Source organism: Anomaloglossus baeobatrachus, chromosome 11 (genome assembly GCF_048569485.1).
Source record: "Anomaloglossus baeobatrachus isolate aAnoBae1 chromosome 11, aAnoBae1.hap1, whole genome shotgun sequence".
Classification (NCBI taxonomy): domain Eukaryota; kingdom Metazoa; phylum Chordata; class Amphibia; order Anura; family Aromobatidae; genus Anomaloglossus; species Anomaloglossus baeobatrachus.
The window spans coordinates 190,248,485-190,276,236 of record NC_134363.1 but is presented as its reverse complement, the minus strand read 5'-3'; the positions used below and the strand labels follow the sequence as shown (position 1 = coordinate 190,276,236).

At 48.6% G+C, this 27,752-nt stretch overlaps 1 protein-coding gene across 2 annotated transcripts in view; it reads left to right on the top strand.

Moving 5' to 3' along the window:
- Positions 1-27,752, top strand: part of KIRREL3 (kirre like nephrin family adhesion molecule 3) — a 1,021,297-nt gene that overhangs the window by 898,403 nt on the left and 95,142 nt on the right. For both annotated transcript variants that reach the window (XM_075328418.1, XM_075328420.1), the window contains exon 7: positions 1,834-1,939. In XM_075328418.1, the coding sequence (XP_075184533.1) occupies positions 1,834-1,939 (106 nt within the window). The remainder of the gene's footprint in view (positions 1-1,833; positions 1,940-27,752) is intronic.

Genomic DNA, 27,752 nt, shown 5'->3' with positions numbered 1-27,752 from the left:
GCAATTAAAAATGCTATTAACGGCGACGAAGTGCATCTGGAACGGAAGAACACACGGAGGAAAATAATTATAATTAACCCCCTCCGCGCTGGAGTGCAGCCGGCTCCCGGGATTAGGGAGGAGCGCCGCCGCCGCCGCCTGCTCTTTACTTTTGTTATTTATTTATTCTTCTGTTTTCATTATTCATGTTCAAAATTAAATCCGGTCACAAATTCATTATTAGAAGCGACAGGAAAGCAAACGGCGTTACTCAAAGGCTCCGCTCACCCCAAGAGCTGCTCCTCCGCATCACGAGCGGCGGCGGCCATGGCAAGGCAACATGGCGCCCAGCGAGAGGTTACCGAGGGACACGATGGAAAAATCCTGCAAGGTATACGTGTGGGGAAAGCTGGGTGATGGCCGCCTGTAGACACCTCAGCGCTGTTCACACTGCAGCCTGGTTATCCAGCAGTGTCTCTCCTGCAAAGCAGATATGTCATGCAGGACCCCGGGAAAGCTGGGTGTAAAAAAAAAGTCATATTGCCAAGACATGATAATGATGGCAGCCATACTGGTTGTCACCCAGCTTTCCCAGAATCAGATTACTCAATCGTGTATGGAAAGAGGAATATATACTGTGGATATACGAGCAATGAGACCCGTGCAGCTGCTGTGCAGGTATATACTGCGTGTGTGTGTGTGTATATATGTATATATAAATACAGTGCACTGCGAAAGTATTCACCCCCCCCCCCCCCGAATCTTTCAAACTTTTCCCACATTTCAGGCTTCAAACATAAAGATAAAATGTGAATGTTCTGGTGAAGAATCAACAACAAGTGACACAATTGTGAAGAGGAAGGAAATTTATTGCTTATTTTAAACTTTTATAAACAAGAATAAACTGAAAATTGTGGCGTGCAATATTATTCAGAGCCCCTTCTTCCACATGTTTGGTGTCTCCGGCGGCTTGTGGCAAACTTTAAACCACACTTTTTATGGATATCTTTGAGAAATGGCTTCTTCTTGCCACTCTTCTATAAAGGCCAGATTTGTGCAGTGTACGGCTGATTGTTGTGCTATGGACAGACTCTCCCACCTCAGCTGTAGATCTCTGCAGATCATCCAGAGGGATCATGGGCCTCTTGGCTGCATCTGATCAGTCTTCTCCTTGTGTGAGAGGACAGTTTGGATGGACGGCCGGGTCTTGGTAGATTTGCAGTGGTATGATGCTCCTTCCATATCAATATGATCGCTTGCACAGGGCTTCTTGGGATGTGTAAAGTTGTGGAAATCTTTTTGTAACCAAATCCGGCTTTAAACTTCTCCACAACAGTATCACGGACCTGCCTGTTGTGTTCCTTGGTCTTCATGATGCGCTTTACACAGAACCCTGAGACTATCACAGAGCAGGGGCATTATACGGAGACTTGATTACACACAGGGGCTTATATTTATCATCAGTCATTTAGGACAACATTGCATCATTCAGACATCCTCAATCAACTTCTGGAGGGAGTTTACGGCACTGACAGTAAAGGGGATGAATAATATTGCACGCACCAATTTTCAGTTTATTTTTTACAAAGTTTAAAATAAGCAATAAATTTCCTTCCTCTTCACAATTGTGTCACTTGTTGTTGATTCTTCACCAGAACATTCACATTTTATCTTTATGTTTGAAGCCGGAAATGTGGGAAAAGGGTGAAAAATTCAAGGGGGACGAATACTTTCGCAAGGCACTGTATATACACTATGGTGGAGCAGTGAGACCCGTGCGGCGGCTGTGCAGGTATATACTCTATATACAGTATGGTGGACGTGTCCTGATCACCCCTTGTCATGTATTTGCAGATCCTCCTTTGGTGAATCTTACGGTGGAGCCGCAGCCTGTCCTGGAAGACAACATAGTGAAATTTCATTGCTCCGCCAAAGCCAACCCGGCGGTGTCGCAGTACCGGTAAGTACCCGGCGGTGTCGCAGTACCGGTAAGATCCGCGTGCACACTGCAACTTCACAAACTCTACACAATGTTACATTTTATTCCTTTGTGATTGTGCAGTCGGTCAGGTAATGCTTGTATTTCGGGCTGTGTGCAGAAAGTATTCACACCCCTGGTGCTGGATATATGTGTCATCTCATAAATGGCGCAATAATGTGAGAAACGTACAGACATGTGATCCGCTCCGCACAGGACCCCGGCCCCTCGTTATACGGCGCCCCCTTTTCTTGACACGGCCCCCAGATCTTCTCATCCCCAATTCAGAAAATGAAATGTCTGATTTTTCGGGAAATTGCCGGGTTTCTCTGCGTCTCTGCATCACCTGCTTTATCTGAGAATATACGACACACGGTATAATTAAGCTGCCAGAGGACGGCGCGGCGCTCCCATCCCCCGCCAAAAATCCCGGCTTATAAAGAAGAAGTGTGCAGAGAAGCCGGGGAGTAATGAATGGCGCTCGGCTCCGCTCCTTTCTATTCCTCATCTTACAATTATTCTCACATGTGAACTGCGCTCATTTTTCATCTCAAAGATACAAAAAAGGCCTGAAAATTGCAGCCACTTCATTCTAAAGCGCGAGATCCGCAGCCGCCACCGCTCGCACCCGACCGTGATGTATCTGCACCATTAAATCCCGGCTAAAAATAGGCTCCGGCAGCGCATCAGCCCGTCCGATGCCAGGTGCAGGAAGGCCCGGCCGTATGTGCCGCTGTACGGACAGCACGAAAGACACGCCGGCACCGGGGAAGAGCAACGTCACAGACCAGTGAAGACCCCAAATCTCCGTCTAGACGGATTCCATATAGCCCAAATACAATGCAGTCCCAAAGGGAATCTGCCGGAAAAGTCAGACCCCGATCAGCAGGAGATATAGAATAACTGCCCCCTCCTCTCACCCGTCCTACCCCCTCATCTCACCTATCCTCTTCCCTCCTCTCACCTATCCTCCTCCTTCCTCTCACCTATCCCCCTCGCTCCTCTCACCCATCCCCTTCTCCCCCGTCCTCCTCCCTCCTCTCCCCCGTCCTCCTCCCTCCTCTCCCCCGTCCTCCTCCCACCTGTCCTCCTCCCTCCTGTCCTCCTTCCTCTTCTCACCCGTCCTCCTGTCCCCTCGTCTCACCCGTCCTCCTCCCTCCTGTCACCCGTCCTCCTCTCACCCATCCTCCTCCCTCCTCTCACCTGTCCTCCTCCCGCCTTTCACCCATCCTCCTCCCTCCTCTCACCTGTCCTCCTCCCTCCTGTCCTCCTCCCTCCTCTCACCCGTCCTCCTCCCTCCTCTCACCTGTCCTCCTCCCTCCTCTCACCTGTCCTCCTCCCTCCTCTCACCCGTCCTCCTCCCTCCTCTCACCTGTCCTCCTCCCTCCTGTCCTCCTCCCTCCTCTCACCCGTCCTCCTCCCTCCTCTCACATGTCCTCCTCCTTCCTGTCCTGCCCCCTCTTCTCACCCGTCCTCCTGCCCCCTCTTCTCACCCGTTCTCCTCCCTTCTTTCACCCGTCCTCCTCCCTCCTGCCCTCCTCTCACCCATCCTCCTTCCTCCTCTCACCCGTCCTCCCCCCTCCTCTCACCCGTCCTCCTTCCTCCTCTCACCCGTCCTCCTCCCTCCTGCCCTCCTCTCACCCATCCTCCTTCCTCCTCTCACCCGTCCTCCTCCCTCCTCTCACCCGTCCTCCTCCCTCCTCTCACCTGTCCTCCTCCCTCCTGTCCTCCTCCCTCCTCTCACCTGTCCTCCTCTCACCTGTCCTCCTCCCTCTTCTCACCCGTCCTCCTCCCTCATGTCACCCGTCCTGCGTCCGCACATCTCCCCCCGATCCACCCTTCACTTTGATCTTTGGTCCATATCCTCTGGTGCTGACCAGGGCTCGTGGTCATGCGCGGTGTGACACACATTGATGGCTTGCGGCACCGCACACACTCACGACGCACCTCATTGAAGTCACTGACATGTCCGGCCCCAAGTGACTGCAGGAGACCTCGTCCTTCTCCAGAGGAAGCCGAGGAGCCGGCGCGGAGCTGCGGTGAGCAGAATATTTATTTAATTCACCTCTTCCAGTCTTTTAAAGAAAATCCAACAAAATGACGACTGTATCGAAAATTGTGCATTCTGGCAAATCCTATTGTTTTGGAAATTAATTTTCCAACGACAAAGCAGGAGCGTGCAGGGGAACAGTGCAGAGGCTTCAAGCAGCCGAATAACCCTGAGACTGGTGGTGACCGTGACCGCGGCAATGGCGGCAAACAAAAGAATTAACAATCCCTGCACTCGTGAGGATTTTTCATAAAAAGGGAAATTGCAAATGTTTTTATAAACACTTAGCACTTTTAACCATTGAAGATAAAAATTATAAGGCGGTAAAATGAGTCCATGTGCAACTGGCGCCTGCGCAGTGAAGGGATGCAGCTGGCGCCTGCGCAGTGAAGGGATGCAGCTGGCGCCTGCGCAGTGAAGGGATGCAGCTGGCGCCTGCGCAGTGAAGGGATGCAGCTGGGGCCTGCGCAGTGAAGGGATGCAGCTGGCGCCTGCGCAGTGAGGGGGTGCAGCTGGCGCCTGCGCAGTGTGGGGGTACAGGTGGCGCCTGCGCAGTGAAGGGATGCAGCTGGCGCCTGCGCAGTGAGGGGGTGCAGCTGGCGCCTGCGCAGTGAGGGGGTGCAGCTGGCGCCTGCGCAGTGAGGGGGTGCAACTGGTACCTGCGCAGTGTGGGGGTGCAGGTGGCGCCTGCGCAATGAGGGGGTGCAGCTGGCGCCTGCGCAGTGTGGGGGTGCAGGTGGCGCCTGCGCAGTGTGGGGGTGCAGGTGGCGCCTGTGCAGTGAGGGGGTGCAGGTGGCGCCTGCGCAGTGAGGAGGTGCAGCTGGCGCCTGCGCAGTGAGGGGGTGCAGCTGGCGCCTGCACATTGAGGGGGTGCATCTGGCGCCTGTACAGTGAGGGGGGCAGCTGGCGTCATCTGCACAATGTGCTTGTGCTGCTGGAGTCTTTTCCTGCATCCTTCCGCATTTGCGGTGATGATGATGTCACAAAACTTTTTGGGGTCTCTGCACAGATGCGGGGTTCCAGGCATCTAAATGTTGTGGTCACATGACTTCATTATGGGAGACACATAACACTAAGGTGCCATGACATGTTTGTGGGGAGCTGTATCGGGGTATGAGGGAATGTTTCCAGACTGAAGGCTGCGGTTATCGTCTGCTCGGACACGGGCACCATGACGTGACGCAGCGTACACATTACACCACAGCGTAGGTAACACAGCCGGGAGCAGGACGGGTGTCACCGTGACGAGACGCTAACACCTCCCCAACTCTGCATAATGGAGACACAAGCACCACTCTACAAGGAACTGCCGAGCGGATATGTACAGACACGTGGCACCGAGGACAGCAAGAGGAAGACCAGAGGGATGACCGGGAGCGACATCTACCGCAAAGAGGATAGGAGCCACCGAGGACAGCAAGAGGAAGACCAGAGGGATGACCGGGAGCGACATCTACCGCAAAGAGGATAGGTGCCACCGAGGGCAGCAAGAGGAAAACCAGAGGGATGACCGGGAGCGACATCTACCGCAAAAAGGATAGGAGCCACCGAGGGCAGCAAGAGGAAGACCAGAGGGATGACCGGGAGCGACATCTACCGCAAAGAGGATAGGAGCCACCGAGGACAGCAAGAGGAAGACCAGAGGGATGACCGGGAGCGACATCTACCGCAAAGAGGATAGGTGCCACCGAGGGCAGCAAGAGGAAAACCAGAGGGATGACCGGGAGCGACATCTACCGCAAAAAGGAGAGGAGCCACCGAGGGCAGCAAGAGGAAGACCAGAGGGATGACCGGGAGCGACATCTACCGCAAAGAGGATAGGAGCCACCGAGGGCAGCAAGAGGAAGACCAGAGGGATGACCGGGAGCGACATCTACCGCAAAGAGGATAGGTGCCACCGAGGGCAGCAAGAGGAAGACCAGAGGGATGACGGAGTGACATCTACCGCAAACAGTATATGAGCCACCGAGGGCAGCAAGAGGAAGACCAGAGGGATGACCGGGAGCGACATCTACCGCAAAGAGGATAGGTGCCACCGAGGGCAGCAAGAGGAAGACCAGAGGGATGACCTGGAGCGACATCTACCGCAAACAGGATATGAGCCACCGAGGGCAGCAAGAGGAAGACCAGAGGGATGACCGGGAGCGACATCTACGGCAAAGAGGATACTAGCCACCGAGGGCCACAAGAGGAAGACCAGAGGGATGACCGGGAGCGACATCTACCGCAAAGAGGATAGGTGCCACCGAGGGCAGCAAGAGGAAGACCAGAGGGATGACGGAGCGACATCTACCGCAAACAGTATATGAGCCACCGAGGGCAGCAAGAGGAAGACCAGAGGGATGACCGGGAGCGACATCTACGGCAAAGAGGATACTAGCCACCAAGGGCCACAAGAGGAAGACCAGAGGGATGACCGGGAGCGACATCTACCGCAAAGAGGATAGGACCACCGAGGGCAGCAAGAGGAAAACCAGAGGGATGACCGGGAGCGACATCTACCGCAAAGAGGATACTAGCCACCGAGCGCAACAAGAGGAAGACCAGAGGGAAGAAAGGGGGCTGCATCTACTGAAGAGCAGATATGTACTGACGTGCCACCGAGAGCACCCATATGAAGACTGGGGGGGCGACATCTACCAGAGAGCAGGTGTGTACCAACATGTGCCACTGAGAGCACCAAGATGATGACTGGGAGTGATATCTACCAAAGACGATAGGGCAACAAGATGAAGATGGGCATGATGACCTGGGGCAACGTCTACCGAAGAGCAGATATATACTAACACCTGCTGGAGCAGGGGAGCAAAGAGCAGAGTAACTGCTGTATGTGCCACCGAGAACAAGGTGATAACTGGAGCAATGACTGCGGTGCGATATCTACCATGGAAACAATATGTGTCACCCAGAGCAACAAGGTGAAGACCATAGCGGTGACCAGGGTGCGACCACAGAAGTGATATTTGCCGACAAGAGGAACAAGGTGAAGAAAGCAGCTGTGAGTGGTGATGAGAGCGGGGGATGTGCGGACACGTGCCTGTAGGCTGGGTGTTGGGGTCACTCGCAGGGTGCGACCACTGATCGAGCCGCGGTCTCCTTATGACGAGTAATCTACGTCTGGCGGTAACCTCGTCCGCACCTTCCTGCCACTGAAGCCGTTGTCTCTGTGGGGTGGTTGTGAGTTTTTGGTTCTTCTCACACTCATTATACGGTTTATTCTGGAGCGGGGGGCACTCTACATTTGTGGCGCCCCTGAGGCTTCCGTCGCCACAGGACATTGCATCCCATCCAGCGGTGTGATGCCCCATTCTGGGTGAGGAAAGGAGTGAACGCCGGTCCCCTGGTAAATCCACACTACACCCATTGTTAGGAACACACTGGGACCAGGGATAGTGGCAGCAACCCTCCCATGCTGCATGCTGGGAGGGGCCGTAAGACCCATCCCTGCTCCTATAGGGTAGAACAGGGCAACTGGGGAGGTGGGAGGAGCCACCAGAAAGCAGACACTGAAAGGAAGGTCAAGTGTAGGGAGTTGAAGAGAGTGAGGGGAAGGAGGAGGAGGTCTGTGGGAGGCAGACGAGAAGGAGAGAAGGAAAGACAGCTCTAGTCAGTCAGGAGCTAAGAAAAGAAAGAGATGCTTCCTGGTGAAGATCCTGGGACTCAGAGGGTCCAGGTGACACCAAGCAGAGAGAAGAAGGGATTCCAGGGCCACGGATAGCTGTAGAGCTGTGGTGGCCTGTTCCACAGGAACATCGGTGGAGGGATCAAGCTGCAACAGGGGACGGTCCCTAGAAACCGGAGGAGTGCAAAATCATCTCCAAACAGTAAAAACCGAGGCCCAGGGAAAGTTGTAAACTCCCCGGGCCACAGCCCACCACAGAACCTCTAGAAAGGGGAAAATCATCCGACAGGTGACCCCCCAGCATCAAGGCTGTAGTGGAGGCCGAGCAGGTTCATCCTAAAAGAGCTAGGCTTAGGAGGACAGCTGAAGACAGAGACACCTTAGAGAGAAGGGTACCGGTTTTCACTCCAGGAATCATCCAGAAACGGCGGAGGTCCCTGACAGTGGGTTCCAGTCGTCTGAGGGCACCAGTGTGCGCATACCAGGACGTGTGAGTAAACAACTTGAAACTGCACCCTTGGCGTTGCCTCTGTTATTCCGTCTGCTTAGACTTCCACTGCACCATAGACTCTCACGAGCACCAACAGTGTCCCCGGGGCACCGCTCCACCTGTGAGGAGCAGTACCATCATTGCTGCCATATCATCACCCCGGAGGCCTCACACCGCAGCGGCGGCTTAATAGCCGCATACCACAGGTGGCGTCACGAACACAAACTTTATTCACCAGCCATATGTAATTGACACCCACCAAGGTCACGGAGTCGGGCCCCGCCACCACTGACGACCCCCGGACTAGTCCGGCCCGGCACCGGGTGTCCCATAGCCCTGGGGTGGGCAAGTCACATTCCTGGTGCATGCTGGGTAACCATGAATAAGACCCCGCAGATCTGCCGCCTCGACTCCGCACCTCCGGCCTTCCCGCCATACGGCTGATAATCTGTGCGCACTCCCACGTACAACCTGTACCGCGGCGGCAATAAATTGAAATCACCGGAGCGTGTAATACGCGACATTATTAAGAGGCGCGGCGTCATTTAAGATAAGTCTAATAGCTTCACAGTGGTAAGACCCCAGAGCCGGGGATGAAATGCAAAGTACCCCCGTACCCGAGCGGCCGCGACAGCCGTACTCACCAGGATCTAACAAGTGGGGGAGGGGGAAAGGCCGCTGTCGGCCCACCCTCCCAGGATTGCTCGCTGGATGCCATTCCTGTGATTGATGCCCTCGCTGCTCAGATCTGACACCGCCAAGTATTGATAAAGAAAAGCGCAGATTGCAAGTATCTCCCGCCTCCAATCTCATCCATCAGCTGCACTTCTACAGAGACCAGCCGCGAATAATGTGTAGCAGCGGTCCCCGCCGGCCACACCGCACCCCCCAGCCACACCGCACCCCCGCCGGCCACACCGCACCCCCGCCGGCCACACCGCACCCCCGCCGGCCACACCGCACCCCCGCCGGCCACACCGCACCCCCGCCGGCCACACCGCACCCCCGCCGGCCACAACGCACCCCCGCCGGCCACACTGCACCACCGCCGGCCACAACGCACCCCCACCGGCCACACCGCACCGCACCCCCCAGCCACACCGCACCCCCGCCGGCCACACCGTACCCCCGCCGGCCACAACGCACCCCCACCGGCCACACTGCACCACCGCCGACCACACCGCGCCCCCGCCGGCCGCACCGCACCCCCGCCGGCCACACCGCACCCCCCAGCCACACCGCACCCCCGCCGGCCACACCGTACCCCCGCCGGCCACAACGCACCCCCGCCGGCCACACTGCACCACCGCCGACCACACCGCGCCCCCGCCGGCCACACCGCACCCCCCCCGGCCACACCGCACCCCGCCGGCCACACCGCACCCCTGCCGGCCACACCGCACCCCCGCCGGCCACAACGCACCCCCACCGGCCACACTGCACCACCGCCGACCACACCGCACCCCCGCCGGCCACACCGCACCCTCGCCGGCCACACCGCACCCCCCCCCGGCCACACCGCACCCCCGCCGGCAACACCGCACCCCAGCCAGGATGATTCACAGGTATGTCTGTCCCAGGCCTCCAGAACCATGTCTGAGAGAAGGCCCACCATGGAAAGCATAAACGATAGAGATCTTCTGTATATACAGTATGTACAGCCGGTATAACCTGGACATCTCCTGTATATAATTATATATGTACAGCTGGTATAACCCGGGCATCTCCTGTATATAATTATATATGTACAGCCGGTATAACCTGGGCATCTCCTGTATATAATTATATATGTACAGCCGGTATAACCTGGACATCTCCTGTATATAATTATATATGTACAGCCGGTATAACCTGGGCATCTCCTGTATATAATTATATATGTACAGCTGGTATAACCTGGGCATCTCCTGTATATAATTATATATGTACAGCCGGTATAACCTGAACATCTCCTGTATATAATTATATATGTACAGCCGGTATAACCTGGGCATCTCCTGTATATAATTATATATGTACAGCCGGTATAACCTGGACATCTCCTGTATATAATTATATATGTACAGCTGGTATAACCCGGGCATCTCCTGTATATAATTATATATGTACAGCCGGTATAACCTGGGCATCTCCTGTATATAATTATACATGTACAGCCGGTATAACCTGGGCATCTCCTGTATATAATTATATATGTACAGCCGGTATAACCTGGACATCTCCTGTATATAATTATATATGTACAGCTGGTATAACCTGGGCATCTCCTGTATATAATTATATATGTACAGCTGGTATAACCTGAACATCTCCTGTATATAATTATATATGTACAGCCGGTATAACCCGGGCATCTCCTGTATATAATTATATATGTACAGCCGGTATAACCTGGGCATCTCCTGTATATAATTATATATGTACAGCCGGTATAACCTGGGCATCTCCTGTATATAATTATATATGTACAGCCGGTATAACCTGGGCATCTCCTGTATATAATTATATATGTACAGCTGGTATAACCTGAACATCTCCTGTATATAATTATATATGTACAGCCGGTATAACCTGAACATCTCCTGTATATAATTATATATGTACAGCCGGTATAACCCGGGCATCACCTGTATATAATTATATATGTACAGCCGGTATAACCTGGGCATCTCCTGTATATAATTATATATGTACAGCCGGTATAACCTGGGCATCTCCTGTATATAATTATATATGTACAGCCGGTATAACCTGGACATCTCCTGTATATAATTATATATGTACAGCTGGTATAACCCGGGCATCTCCTGTATATAATTATATATGTACAGCTGGTATAACCCGGGCATCTCCTGTATATAATTATATATGTACAGCCGGTATAACCTGGGCATCTCCTGTATATAATTATATATGTACAGCAGGTATAACCTGGGCATCTCCTGTATATAATTATATATGTACAGCTGGTATAACCTGTGCATCTCCTGTATATAATTATATATGTACAGCTGGTATAACCTGGGCATCTCCTGTATATAATTATATATGTACAGCTGGTATAACCTGTGCATCTCCTGTATATAATTATATATGTACAGCTGGTATAACCTGGGCATCTCCTGTATATAATTATATATGTACAGCCGGTATAATCTGGGCATCTCCTGTATATAATTATACATGTACAGCCGGTATAACCTGGGCATCTCCTGTATATAATTATATATGTACAGCCGGTATAACCTGTGCATCTCCTGTATATAATTATATATGTACAGCCGGTATAATCTGGGCATCTCCTGTATATAATTATACATGTACAGCCGGTATAACCTGGACATCTCCTGTATATAATTATATATATACAGCCGGTATAACCTGGGCATCTCCTGTATATAATTATATATGTACAGCCGGTATAACCTGGACATCTCCTGTATATAATTATATATGTACAGCCGGTATAATCTGGGCATCTCCTGTATATAATTATATATGTACAGCCGGTATAACCTGGACATCTCCTGTATATAATTATATATGTACAGCCGGTATAATCTGGGCTTCACCTGTATATAATTATATATGTACAGCCGGTATAACCTGGGCTTCACCTGTGTCTAATTATATATATGTACAGCCGGTATAACCTGGGCATCTCCTGTATATAATTATATATGTACAGCTGGTATAACCTGGGCATCTCCTGTATATAATTATATATGTACAGCCGGTATAACCTGGGCTTCACCTGTATATAATTATATATGTACAGCCGGTATAACCCGGGGATCCTGTGGCTGTACAGGTATAACCAGTTAGCATTACCCATGTTATATATTGTGTTTGGGGGGGTGTCAGGTTTGTGCTCCCTCGTCACCTTTCTCTGGCTGTTAATCCTAATTAATGACAATATTATGGAGGCAGAGTGTCAGCGGGAGCTGCTGATTAATGCCTTTGTGCATTGGGAGCGGTGGCAGGTTTCGCCGTCTGCCCCTCGGTATTGTGCGTGATGTGGCGGTGCAGTGAGGATCTGTCTGCGGCGGTGACTGCGGCGCTCCGTGTTAATAATCGCGCTGCCCTATATATTATGTAATTAGTGGCAGGGAAATTGCTGCAGGAAGCAGCTCTGCACAGCACACGGCACGTGGGATTAGGGACTGGCATCTAACCTTCTCCGCGCGGGTTCATTCCGTGTGAAACAAAACGCGCTGGGAATCCGGATAAATTAGTTAGTTGCTTTAAATGCTGAATATGGAGCTCGCTAATTAAATTAATCCATCACCGCGGCGAGGTCGACAGTAAACACTTCCTACTCGTCTTGTTAATATTCATCTGGTTTGTTTGCACAAGTTCCGCCATCTCTTTAGTAGCGCAATTTAACGAGCGCCGTTATGTTTAACCCTCGTCCAGATGCTGAAACTTGTAATCAGTGTACAGGTTATGCTGGGGGTGAGGACGGCGCGGTCAGCACCGGTGGAAGAAAACGGCACAGACGGTAATATGGAGCGCAACACTGCTCAAGAGGGGAACATGGGGCTCATATCAGCATCTACAGGCACATCAACACTGACCCAAATAGCTGTCCACCAATCATAGACAGGCTACGAGCCCCGCCCACATGACTCCTTCGAGGGAAGCACCATGTGACTTTTTTCTGCCGTCCTGAATGGCTGTGAGGACTGGAAAGACGGGAAACATTCAGGAAAAGAAATGGTGATCGCTCAATAAGAAATGATCCTGAAACGCGTCGACATCCTTTATCCACTAATACTGTATATTTTACTCCCTAATTTGCTTTTAATTAAATTATCCTTACAGTAAAGTTTTTGTAATTTTTTTCAAAAGATTTTTGAGTTTTAACTATTCAATATTTGCAATAACTCTGCTTGCTGTCACTGACTGGAAGCATTCTAGCCTTAAATTAGAGGGTGTAAATCACTTGTGACCTAAGATAAGAGCTGGTTACAAGGGAGAGCTGATACATTGTAACAAGCTGCGCCTTTAACAATCAAGTCTCCGTAAACACCGGACCTTGTGTCTCCTCCTAGATGACTGACCTTCATCCATAAACACCGGACCTTGTGTCTTCTCCTAGATGACTGACCTTCATCCATAAACACCGGACCTTGTGTCTTCTCCTAGATAACCGACATTTATCCATAAACACCGGACCTTGTGTCTCCTCCTAGATGACTGACCTTCATCCATAAACATCGGACCTTGTGTCTTCTCCTAGATGACTGACCTTCATCCATAAACATCGGACCTTGTGTCTTCTCCTAGATGACCAACATTCATCCATAAACACCGGACCTTGTGTCTTCCCCTAGATGACTGGCATTAATCCATAAACACCGGACCTTGTGTCTTCTCCTAGATGACTAACCTTCATCCATAAATACCGGACCTTGTGTCTCCTCCTAGATGACTGATGTTCATCCATAAACAATGGACCTTGTGTCTCCTCCTAGATGACTGACCTTCATCCATAAACATCGGACCTTGTGTCTCCTCCTAGATGACTGACATTAATCCATAAACACCGGACCTTGTGTCTCCTCCTAGATGACCGACATTTATCCATAAACACCGGACCTTGTGTCTCCTCCTAGATGACTGCCCTTCATCCCTAAAGACTGGACCTCGTGTATCCTCCTAGATGACTGACCTTCATCCATAAACATCGGACCTTGTGTCTCCTCCTAGATGACTGAACTTCATCCATAAACACCTGGACCTTGTGTCTTCTCCTAGATGACCAACATTCATCCATAAACACCGGACCTTGTTTCTTCCCCTAGATGACTGACATTAATCCATAAACACCGGACCTTGTGTCTTCTCCTAGATGACCGACATTCATCCATAAACACCGGACCTTGTGTCTCCTCCTAGATGACCGACATTCATCCATAAACACCGGACCTTGTGTCTCCACCTAGATGACCGACATTCATCCATAAACACCGGACCTTGTGTCTTCTCCTAGATGACTGACCTTCATCCATAAACACCGGACCTTGTGTCTTCTCCTAGATGACTGACCTTCATCCATAAACACCGGACCTTGTGTCTCCTCCTAGATGACCGACATTCATCAATAAACACCGGACCTTGTGTCTCCTCCTAGATGACTGACATTCATCCATAAACACCGGACCTTGTGTCTCCTCCAAGATGACTGACCTTCATCCATAAACACCGGACCTTGTGTCTCCTTCAAGATGACTGACCTTCATCCATAAACACCAGACCTTGTGTCTTCTCCTAGATGACCAACATTCATCCATAAACACCGGACCTTGTGTCTTCCCCTAGATGACTGACATTAATCCACAAACACCGGACCTTGTGTCTTCTCCTAGATGACCAACATTCATCCATAAACACCGGACCTTGTGTCTTCCCCTAGATGACTGACATTAATCCATAAACACCGGACCTTGTGTCTTCTCCTAGATGACCGACATTCATCCATAAACACCGGACCTTGTGTCTTCTCCTAGATGACTGACCTTCATCCATAAATACCGGACCTTGTGTCTCCTCCTAGATGACTGACATTCATCCATAAACACTGGACCTTGTGTCTTCTCCTAGATGACTGATGTTCATCCATAAACAATGGACCTTGTGTCTCCTCCTAGATCATCGACATTCATCCATAAACACCGGACCTTGTGTCTCCTCCTAGATGACCGACATTCATCCATAAACACCGGACCTTGTGTCTTCTCCTAGATGACTGATGTTCATCCAGAAACACCGGACCTTGTGTCTTCTCCTAGATGACCGACATTCATCCATAAACACCGGACCTTGTGTCTCCTCCTAGATGACTGACCTTCATCCATAAACACCGGACCTTGTGTCTTCTCCTAGATGACCGACAGTCATCCATAAACACTGGACCTTGTGTCTCCTCCTAGATGACCGACATTCATCCATAAACACCGGACCTTGTGTCTTCTCCTAGATGACCGACATTCATCCATAAACACCGGACCTTGTGTCTCCTCCTAGATGACTGACCTTCATCCATTAACACCTGGACCTTGTGTCTTCTCCTAGATGACCAACATTCATCCATAAACACCGGACCTTGTGTCTTCTCCTAGATGACCGACATTCATCCATAAACACTGGACCTTGTGTCTCCTCCTAGATGACCGACATTCATCCATAAACACCGGACCTTGTGTCTTCTCCTAGATGACCGACCTTCATCCATAAACATCGGACCTTGTGTCTCCTCCTAGATGACTGACCTTCATCCATAAACACCTGGACCTTGTGTCTTCTCCTAGATGACCAACATTCATCCATAAACACCGGACCTTGTGTCTTCTCCTAGATGACTGACATTTATCCATAAACACCGGACCTTGTGTCTTCCCCTAGATGACTGACATTAATCCATAAACACCGGACCTTGTGTCTTCTCCTAGATGACCGACATTCATCCATAAACACCAGACCTTGTGTTTCCTCCTAGATGACTGACATTCATCCATAAACACCGGACCTTGTGTCTCCTCCTAGATGACCGACATTCATCCATAAACACCGGACCTTGTGTCTCCTCCTAGATGACCGACATTCATCCATAAACACCAGACCTTGTGTCTTCTCCTAGATGACCGACATTCATCCATAAACACCAGACCTTGTGTCTTGTCCTAGATGACTGACATTCATCCATAAACACCAGACCTTGTGTCTTGTCCTAGATGACTGACACTCATCCATGAACACCGGACCTTGTGTCTTCTCCTAGATGACTGACCTTCATCCATAAATACCGGACCTTGTGTCTCCTCCTTGATGACTGACATTCATCCATAAACACCGGAACTTGTGTCTCCTCCTAGATGACTAACATTCATCCATAAACACCTGGACCTTGTGTCTTCTCCTAGATGACCAACATTCATCCATAAACACCGGACCTTGTGTCTCCTTCAAGATGACTGACCTTCATCCATAAACACCAGACCTTGTGTCTTCTCCTAGATGACCAACATTCATCCATAAACACCGGACCTTGTGTCTTCCCCTAGATGACTGACATTAATCCATAAACACCGGACCTTGTGTCTTCTCCTAGATGACCAACATTCATCCATAAACACCGGACCTTGTGTCTTCCCCTAGATGACTGACATTAATCCATAAACACCGGACCTTGTGTCTTCTCCTAGATGACCGACATTCATCCATAAACACCGGACCTTGTGTATTCTCCTAGATGACTGACCTTCATCCATAAATACCGGACCTTGTGTCTCCTCCTAGATGACTGACATTCATCCATAAACACTGGACCTTGTGTCTTCTCCTAGATGACTGATGTTCATCCATAAACAATGGACCTTGTGTCTCCTCCTAGATCATCGACATTCATCCATAAACACCGGACCTTGTGTCTCCTCCTAGATGACCGACATTCATCCATAAACACCGGACCTTGTGTCTTCTCCTAGATGACTGATGTTCATCCAGAAACACCGGACCTTGTGTCTTCTCCTAGATGACCGACATTCATCCATAAACACCGGACCTTGTGTCTCCTCCTAGATGACTGACCTTCATCCATAAACACCGGACCTTGTGTCTTCTCCTAGATGACCGACATTTATCCATAAACACTGGACCTTGTGTCTCCTCCTAGATGACCGACATTCATCCATAAACACCGGACCTTGTGTCTTCTCCTAGATGACCGACATTCATCCATAAACACCGGACCTTGTGTCTCCTCCTAGATGACTGACCTTCATCCATAAACACCTGGACCTTGTGTCTTCTCCTAGATGACCAACATTCATCCATAAACACCGGACCTTGTGTCTTCTCCTAGATGACCGACATTCATCCATAAACACTGGACCTTGTGTCTCCTCCTAGATGACCGACATTCATCCATAAACACCGGACCTTGTGTCTTCTCCTAGATGACCGACCTTCATCCATAAACATCGGACCTTGCGTCTCCTCCTAGATGACTGACCTTCATCCATAAACACCTGGACCTTGTGTCTTCTCCTAGATGACCAACATTCATCCATAAACACCGGACCTTGTGTCTTCTCCTAGATGACTGACATTTATCCATAAACACCGGACCTTGTGTCTTCCCCTAGATGACTGACATTAATCCATAAACACCGGACCTTGTGTCTTCTCCTAGATGACCGACATTCATCCATAAACACCAGACCTTGTGTTTCCTCCTAGATGACTGACATTCATCCATAAACACCGGACCTTGTGTCTCCTCCTAGATGACCGACATTCATCCATAAACACCGGACCTTGTGTCTCCTCCTAGATGACCGACATTCATCCATAAACACCAGACCTTGTGTCTTCTCCTAGATGACCGACATTCATCCATAAACACCAGACCTTGTGTCTTCTCCTAGATGACCGACATTCATCCATAAACACCAGACCTTGTGTCTTGTCCTAGATGACTGACATTCATCCATAAACACCAGACCTTGTGTCTTGTCCTAGATGACTGACACTCATCCATGAACACCGGACCTTGTGTCTTCTCCTAGATGACTGACCTTCATCCATAAATACCGGACCTTGTGTCTCCTCCTAGATGACTGACATTCATCCATAAACACCGGAACTTGTGTCTTCTCCTAGATGACCAACATTCATCCATAAACACCGGACCTTGTGTCTTCCCCTAGATGACTGACATTAATCCATAAACACCAGACCTTGTGTCTTCTCCTAGATGACTGACATTCATCCATAAACACCAGACCTTGTGTCTTGTCCTAGATGACTGACACTCATCCATAAACACCGGACCTTGTGTCTTCTCCTAGATGACTGACACTCATCCATAAACACCGGACCTTGTGTCTTCTCCTAGATGACTGACCTTCATCCATAAATACCGGACCTTGTGTCTCCTCCTAGATGACTGACATTCATCCATAAACACCGGAACTTGTGTCTTCTCCTAGATGACCAACATTCATCCATAAACACCGGACCTTGTGTCTTCCCCTAGATGACTGACATTAATCCATAAACACCAGACCTTGTGTCTTCTCCTAGATGACTGACATTCATCCATAAACACCAGACCTTGTGTCTTGTCCTAGATGACTGACACTCATCCATAAACACCGGACCTTGTGTCTTCTCCTAGATGACTGACACTCATCCATAAACACCGGACCTTGTGTCTTCTCCTAGATGACTGACCTTCATCCATAAATACCGGACCTTGTGTCTCCTCCTAGATGACTGACATTCATCCATAAACACCGGAACTTGTGTCTTCTCCTAGATGACTGATGTTCATCCATAAACAATGGACCTTGTGTCTCCTCCTAGATCATCGACATTCATCCATAAACACCGGACCTTGTGTCTCCTCCTAGATACCTGACATTCATCCATAAACACCGGAACTTGTGTCTCCTCCTAGATGACTAACATTCATCCATAAACACTGGACCTTGTGTCTTCTCCTAGATGACTGATGTTCATCCATAAACAATGGACCTTGTGTCTTCTCCTAGATGACTGATGTTCATCCATAAACAATGGACCTTGTGTCTCCTCCTAGATCATCGACATTCATCCATAAACACCGGACCTTGTGTCTCCTCCTAGATGACCGACATTCATCCATAAACACCGGACCTTGTGTCTCCTCCTAGATGACTGACATTCATCCATAAACACCGGACCTTGTGTCTTCTCCTAGATGACCAACATTCATCCATAAACACCGGACCTTGTGTCTTCCCCTAGATGACTGACATTAATCCATAAACACCGGACCTTGTGTCTTCTCCTAGATGACCGACATTCATCCATAAACACCGGACCTTGTGTCTTCTCCTAGATGACTGACCTTCATCTATAAATACCGGACCTTGTGTCTCCTCCTAGATGACTGACATTCATCCATAAACACCTGGACCTTGTGTCTTCTCCTAGATGACCAACATTCATCCATAAACACCGGACCTTGTGTCTTCCCCTAGATGACTGACATTAATCCATAAACACCGGACCTTGTGTCTTCTCCTAGATGACCGACATTCATCCATAAACACCAGACCTTGTGTTTCCTCCTAGATGACTGACATTCATCCATAAACACCGGACCTTGTGTCTCCTCCTAGATGACCGACATTCATCCATAAACACCGGACCTTGTGTCTCCTCCTAGATGACCGACATTCATCCATAAACACCGGACCTTGTGTCTTCTCCTAGATGACTGACCTTCATCCATAAACACCGGACCTTGTGTCTTCTCCTAGATGACTGACCTTCATCCATAAACACCGGACCTTGTGTCTCCTCCTAGATGACCGACATTCATCAATAAACACCGGACCTTGTGTCTCCTCCTAGATGACTGACATTCATCCATAAACACCGGACCTTGTGTCTCCTGCAAGATGACTGACCTTCATCCATAAACACCGGACCTTGTGTCTCCTTCAAGATGACTGACCTTCATCCATAAACACCAGACCTTGTGTCTTCTCCTAGATGACCAACATTCATCCATAAACACCGGACCTTGTGTCTTCCCCTAGATGACTGACATTAATCCATAAACACCGGACCTTGTGTCTTCTCCTAGATGACCAACATTCATCCATAAACACCGGACCTTGTGTCTTCCCCTAGATGACTGACATTAATCCATAAACACCGGACCTTGTGTCTTCTCCTAGATGACCGACATTCATCCATAAACACCGGACCTTGTGTCTTCTCCTAGATGACTGACCTTCATCCATAAATACCGGACCTTGTGTCTCCTCCTAGATGACTGACATTCATCCATAAACACTGGACCTTGTGTCTTCTCCTAGATGACTGATGTTCATCCATAAACAATGGACCTTGTGTCTCCTCCTAGATCATCGACATTCATCCATAAACACCGGACCTTGTGTCTCCTCCTAGATGACCGACATTCATCCATAAACACCGGACCTTGTGTCTCCTCCTAGATGACTGACCTTCATCCATAAACACCGGACCTTGTGTCTTCTCCTAGATGACCGACATTCATCCATAAACACTGGACCTTGTGTCTCCTCCTAGATGACCGACATTCATCCATAAACACCGGACCTTGTGTCTTCTCCTAGATGACCGACATTCATCCATAAACACCGGACCTTGTGTCTCCTCCTAGATGACTGACCTTCATCCATAAACACCTGGACCTTGTGTCTTCTCCTAGATGACCAACATTCATCCATAAACACCGGACCTTGTGTCTTCTCCTAGATGACCGACATTCATCCATAAACACTGGACCTTGTGTCTCCTCCTAGATGACCGACATTCATCCATAAACACCGGACCTTGTGTCTTCTCCTAGATGACCGACCTTCATCCATAAACATCGGACCTTGTGTCTCCTCCTAGATGACTGACCTTCATCCATAAACACCTGGACCTTGTGTCTTCTCCTAGATGACCAACATTCATCCATAAACACCGGACCTTGTGTCTTCTCCTAGATGACTGACATTTATCCATAAACACCGGACCTTGTGTCTTCCCCTAGATGACTGACATTAATCCATAAACACCGGACCTTGTGTCTTCTCCTAGATGACCGACATTCATCCATAAACACCAGACCTTGTGTTTCCTCCTAGATGACTGACATTCATCCATAAACACCGGACCTTGTGTCTCCTCCTAGATGACCGACATTCATCCATAAACACCGGACCTTGTGTCTCCTCCTAGATGACCGACATTCATCCATAAACACCAGACCTTGTGTCTTCTCCTAGATGACCGACATTCATCCATAAACACCAGACCTTGTGTCTTGTCCTAGATGACTGACATTCATCCATAAACACCAGACCTTGTGTCTTGTCCTAGATGACTGACACTCATCCATGAACACCGGACCTTGTGTCTTCTCCTAGATGACTGACCTTCATCCATAAATACCGGACCTTGTGTCTCCTCCTAGATGACTGACATTCATCCATAAACACCGGAACTTGTGTCTCCTCCTAGATGACTAACATTCATCCATAAACACCGGACCTTGTGTCTCCTCCTAGATGACCGACATTCATCCATAAACACCAGACCTTGTGTCTTCTCCTAGATGACCGACATTCATCCATAAACACCAGACCTTGTGTCTTGTCCTAGATGACTGACATTCATCCATAAACACCAGACCTTGTGTCTTGTCCTAGATGACTGACACTCATCCATGAACACCGGACCTTGTGTCTTCTCCTAGATGACTGACCTTCATCCATAAATACCGGACCTTGTGTCTCCTCCTAGATGACTGACATTCATCCATAAACACCGGAACTTGTGTCTCCTCCTAGATGACTAACATTCATCCATAAACACCTGGGCCTTGTGTCTTCTCCTAGATGACCAACATTCATCCATAAACACCGGACCTTGTGTCTTCCCCTAGATGACTGACATTAATCCATAAACACCAGACCTTGTGTCTTCTCCTAGATGACTGACATTCATCCATAAACACCAGACCTTGTGTCTTGTCCTAGATGACTGACACTCATCCATAAACACCGGACCTTGTGTCTCCTCCTAGATGACTGACATTCATCCATAAACACCGGACCTTGTGTCTCCTGCAAGATGACTGACCTTCATCCATAAACACCGGACCTTGTGTCTCCTTCAAGATGACTGACCTTCATCCATAAACACCAGACCTTGTGTCTTCTCCTAGATGACCAACATTCATCCATAAACACCGGACCTTGTGTCTTCCCCTAGATGACTGACATTAATCCATAAACACCGGACCTTGTGTCTTCTCCTAGATGACCAACATTCATCCATAAACACCGGACCTTGTGTCTTCCCCTAGATGACTGACATTAATCCATAAACACCGGACCTTGTGTCTTCTCCTAGATGACTGACCTTCATCCATAAATACCGGACCTTGTGTCTCCTCCTAGATGACTGACATTCATCCATAAACACCGGAACTTGTGTCTTCTCCTAGATGACTGATGTTCATCCATAAACAATGGACCTTGTGTCTCCTCCTAGATCATCGACATTCATCCATAAACACCGGACCTTGTGTCTCCTCCTAGATAACTGACATTCATCCATAAACACCGGAACTTGTGTCTCCTCCTAGATGACTAACATTCATCCATAAACACTGGACCTTGTGTCTTCTCCTAGATGACTGATGTTCATCCATAAACAATGGACCTTGTGTCTTCTCCTAGATGACTGATGTTCATCCATAAACAATGGACCTTGTGTCTCCTCCTAGATCATCGACATTCATCCATAAACACCGGACCTTGTGTCTCCTCCTAGATGACCGACATTCATCCATAAACACCGGACCTTGTGTCTCCTCCTAGATGACTGACATTCATCCATAAACACCGGACCTTGTGTCTTCTCCTAGATGACCAACATTCATCCATAAACACCGGACCTTGTGTCTTCCCCTAGATGACTGACATTAATCCATAAACACCGGACCTTGTGTCTTCTCCTAGATGACCGACATTCATCCATAAACACCGGACCTTGTGTCTTCTCCTAGATGACTGACCTTCATCCATAAATACCGGACCTTGTGTCTCCTCCTAGATGACTGACATTCATCCATAAACACCTGGACCTTGTGTCTTCTCCTAGATGACCAACATTCATCCATAAACACCGGACCTTGTGTCTTCCCCTAGATGACTGACATTAATCCATAAACACCGGACCTTGTGTCTTCTCCTAGATGACCGACATTCATCCATAAACACCAGACCTTGTGTTTCCTCCTAGATGACTGACATTCATCCATAAACACCGGACCTTGTGTCTCCTCCTAGATGACCGACATTCATCCATAAACACCGGACCTTGTGTCTCCTCCTAGATGACCGACATTCATCCATAAACACCGCACCTTGTGTCTTCTCCTAGATGACTGACCTTCATCCATAAACACCGGACCTTGTGTCTTCTCCTAGATGACTGACCTTCATCCATAAACACCGGACCTTGTGTCTCCTCCTAGATGACCGACATTCATCAATAAACACCGGACCTTGTGTCTCCTCCTAGATGACTGACATTCATCCATAAACACCGGACCTTGTGTCTCCTGCAAGATGACTGACCTTCATCCATAAACACCGGACCTTGTGTCTCCTTCAAGATGACTGACCTTCATCCATAAACACCAGACCTTGTGTCTTCTCCTAGATGACCAACATTCATCCATAAACACCGGACCTTGTGTCTTCCCCTAGATGACTGACATTAATCCATAAACACCGGACCTTGTGTCTTCTCCTAGATGACCAACATTCATCCATAAACACCGGACCTTGTGTCTTCCCCTAGATGACTGACATTAATCCATAAACACCGGACCTTGTGTCTTCTCCTAGATGACCGACATTCATCCATAAACACCGGACCTTGTGTCTTCTCCTAGATGACTGACCTTCATCCATAAATACCGGACCTTGTGTCTCCTCCTAGATGACTGACATTCATCCATAAACACTGGACCTTGTGTCTTCTCCTAGATGACTGATGTTCATCCATAAACAATGGACCTTGTGTCTCCTCCTAGATCATCGACATTCATCCATAAACACCGGACCTTGTGTCTCCTCCTAGATGACCGACATTCATCCATAAACACCGGACCTTGTGTCTTCTCCTAGATGACTGATGTTCATCCAGAAACACCGGACCTTGTGTCTTCTCCTAGATGACCGACATTCATCCATAAACACCGGACCTTGTGTCTCCTCCTAGATGACTGACCTTCATCCATAAACACCGGACCTTGTGTCTTCTCCTAGCTGACCGACATTCATCCATAAACACTGGACCTTGTGTCTCCTCCTAGATGACCGACATTCATCCATAAACACCGGACCTTGTGTCTTCTCCTAGATGACCGACATTCATCCATAAACACCGGACCTTGTGTCTCCTCCTAGATGACTGACCTTCATCCATAAACACCTGGACCTTGTGTCTTCTCCTAGATGACCAACATTCATCCATAAACACCGGACCTTGTGTCTTCTCCTAGATGACCGACATTCATCCATAAACACTGGACCTTGTGTCTCCTCCTAGATGACCGACATTCATCCATAAACACCGGACCTTGTGTCTTCTCCTAGATGACCGACCTTCATCCATAAACATCGGACCTTGTGTCTCCTCCTAGATGACTGACCTTCATCCATAAACACCTGGACCTTGTGTCTTCTCCTAGATGACCAACATTCATCCATAAACACCGGACTTTGTGTCTTCTCCTAGATGACTGACATTAATCCATAAACACCGGACCTTGTGTCTTCCCCTAGATGACTGACATTAATCCATAAACACCGGACCTTGTGTCTTCTCCTAGATGACCGACATTCATCCATAAACACCAGACCTTGTGTTTCCTCCTAGATGACTGACATTCATCCATAAACACCGGACCTTGTGTCTCCTCCTAGATGACCGACATTGATCCATAAACACCGGACCTTGTGTCTCCTCCTAGATGACCGACATTCATCCATAAACACCAGACCTTGTGTCTTCTCCTAGATGACCGACATTCATCCATAAACACCAGACCTTGTGTCTTGTCCTAGATGACTGACATTCATCCATAAACACCAGACCTTGTGTCTTGTCCTAGATGACTGACACTCATCCATGAACACCGGACCTTGTGTCTTCTCCTAGATGACTGACCTTCATCCATAAATACCGGACCTTGTGTCTCCTCCTAGATGACTGACATTCATCCATAAACACCGGAACTTGTGTCTCCTCCTAGATGACTAACATTCATCCATAAACACCTGGACCTTGTGTCTTTTCCTAGATGACCAACATTCATCCATAAACACCGGACCTTGTGTCTTCCCCTAGATGACTGACATTAATCCATAAACACCAGACCTTGTGTCTTCTCCTAGATGACTGACATTCATCCATAAACACCAGACCTTGTGTCTTGTCCTAGATGACTGACACTCATCCATAAACACCGGACCTTGTGTCTTCTCCTAGATGACTGACACTCATCCATAAACACCGGACCTTGTGTCTTCTCCTAGATGACTGACCTTCATCCATAAATACCGGACCTTGTGTCTCCTCCTAGATGACTGACATTCATCCATAAACACCGGAACTTGTGTCTTCTCCTAGATGACTGATGTTCATCCATAAACAATGGACCTTGTGTCTCCTCCTAGATCATCGACATTCATCCATAAACACCGGACCTTGTGTCTCCTCCTAGATGACTGACATTCATCCATAAACACCGGAACTTGTGTCTCCTCCTAGATGACTAACATTCATCCATAAACACTGGACCTTGTGTCTTCTCCTAGATGACTGATGTTCATCCATAAACAATGGACCTTGTGTCTTCTCCTAGATGACTGATGTTCATCCATAAACAATGGACCTTGTGTCTCCTCCTAGATCATCGACAATTCATCCATAAACACCGGACCTTGTGTCTCCTCCTAGATGACCGACATTCATCCATAAACACCGGACCTTGTGTCTTCTCCTAGATGACTGATGTTCATCCAGAAACACCGGACCTTGTGTCTTCTCCTAGATGACCAACATTCATCCATAAACACCGGACCTTGTGTCTTCCCCTAGATGACTGACATTAATCCATAAACACCGGACCTTGTGTCTTCTCCTAGATGACCGACATTCATCCATAAACACCAGACCTTGTGTCTTCTCCTAGATGACTGACATTCATCCATAAACACCAGACCTTGTGTCTTCTCCTAGATGACCGACATTCATCCATAAACACCGGACCTTGTGTCTTCTCCTAGATGACCGACATTCATCCATAAACACCGGACCTTGTGTCTTCTCCTAGATGACTGACCTTCATCCATAAATACCGGACCTTGTGTCTCCTCCTAGATGACTGACATTCATCCATAAACACTGGAACTTGTGTCTCCTCCTAGATGACCGACCTTCATCCATAAACACTAGACCTTGTGTCTTCTCCTAGATGACCAACATTCATCTATAAACACTGGACCTTGTGTCTTCTCCTAGATGACTGATGTTCATCCATAAACAATGGACCTTGTGTCTCCTCCTAGATCATCGACATTCATCCATAAACACCGGACCTTGTGTCTCCTCCTAGATGACCGACATTCATCCATAAACACCGGACCTTGTGTCTTCTCCTAGATGACTGATGTTCATCCAGAAACACCGGACCTTGTGTCTTCTCCTAGATGACCGACATTCATCCATAAACACTGGACCTTGTGTCTCCTCCTAGATGACCGACATTCATCCATAAACACCGGACCTTGTGTCTTCTCCTAGATGACCGACATTCATCCATAAACACCGGACCTTGTGTCTCCTCCTAGATGACTGACCTTCATCCATAAACACCTGGACCTTGTGTCTTCTCCTAGATGACCAACATTCATCCATAAACACCGGACCTTGTGTCTTCCCCTAGATGACTGACATTAATCCATAAACACCGGACCTTGTGTCTTCTCCTAGATGACCGACATTCATCCATAAACACCAGACCTTGTGTCTTCTCCTAGATGACTGACATTCATCCATAAACACCAGACCTTGTGTCTTCTCCTAGATGACCGACATTCATCCATAAACACCGGACCTTGTGTCTTCTCCTAGATGACCGACATTCATCCATAAACACCGGACCTTGTGTCTTCTCCTAGATGACTGACCTTCATCCATACATACCGGACCTTGTGTCTCCTCCTAGATGACTGACATTCATCCATAAACACTGGAACTTGTGTCTCCTCCTAGATGACCGACCTTCATCCATAAACACTAGACCTTGTGTCTTCTCCTAGATGACTGATGTTCATCCATAAACAATGGACCTTGTGTCTCCTCCTAGATCATCGACATTCATCCATAAACACTGGACCTTGTGTCTCCTCCTAGATGTCCGACATTCATCCATAAACACCGGACCTTGTGTCTCTTCCTAGATGACCGACATTCATCCATAAACACCGGACCTTGTGTCTCCTCCTAGATGACTGACAATCATCCATAAACACGGGACCTTGTGTCTCCTCCTAGATGACTGACCTTCATCCATAAACACCGGACCTTGTGTCTCCTCCTAGATGACTGACATTAATCCATAAACACCGGACCTTGTGTCTCCTCCTAGATGACTGACATTAATCCATAAACACCGGACCTTGTGTCTTCTCCTAGATGACCGACATTCATCCATAAACACCGGACCTTGTGTCTTCTCCTAGATGACTGACATTAATCCATAAACACTGGACCTTGTGTCTCCTCCTAGATGACCGACATTCATCCATAAACACCGTACCTTGTGTCTCCTCCTAGATGACTGATCTTCATCCATAAACACCGGACCTTGTGTCTCCTCCTAGATGACTGACATTAATCCATAAACACTGGACCTTGTGTCTCCTCCTAGATGACCGACATTCATCCATAAACACCAGACCTTGTGTCTCCTCCTAGATGACTGACCTTCATCCATAAACACTGGACCTTGTGTCTC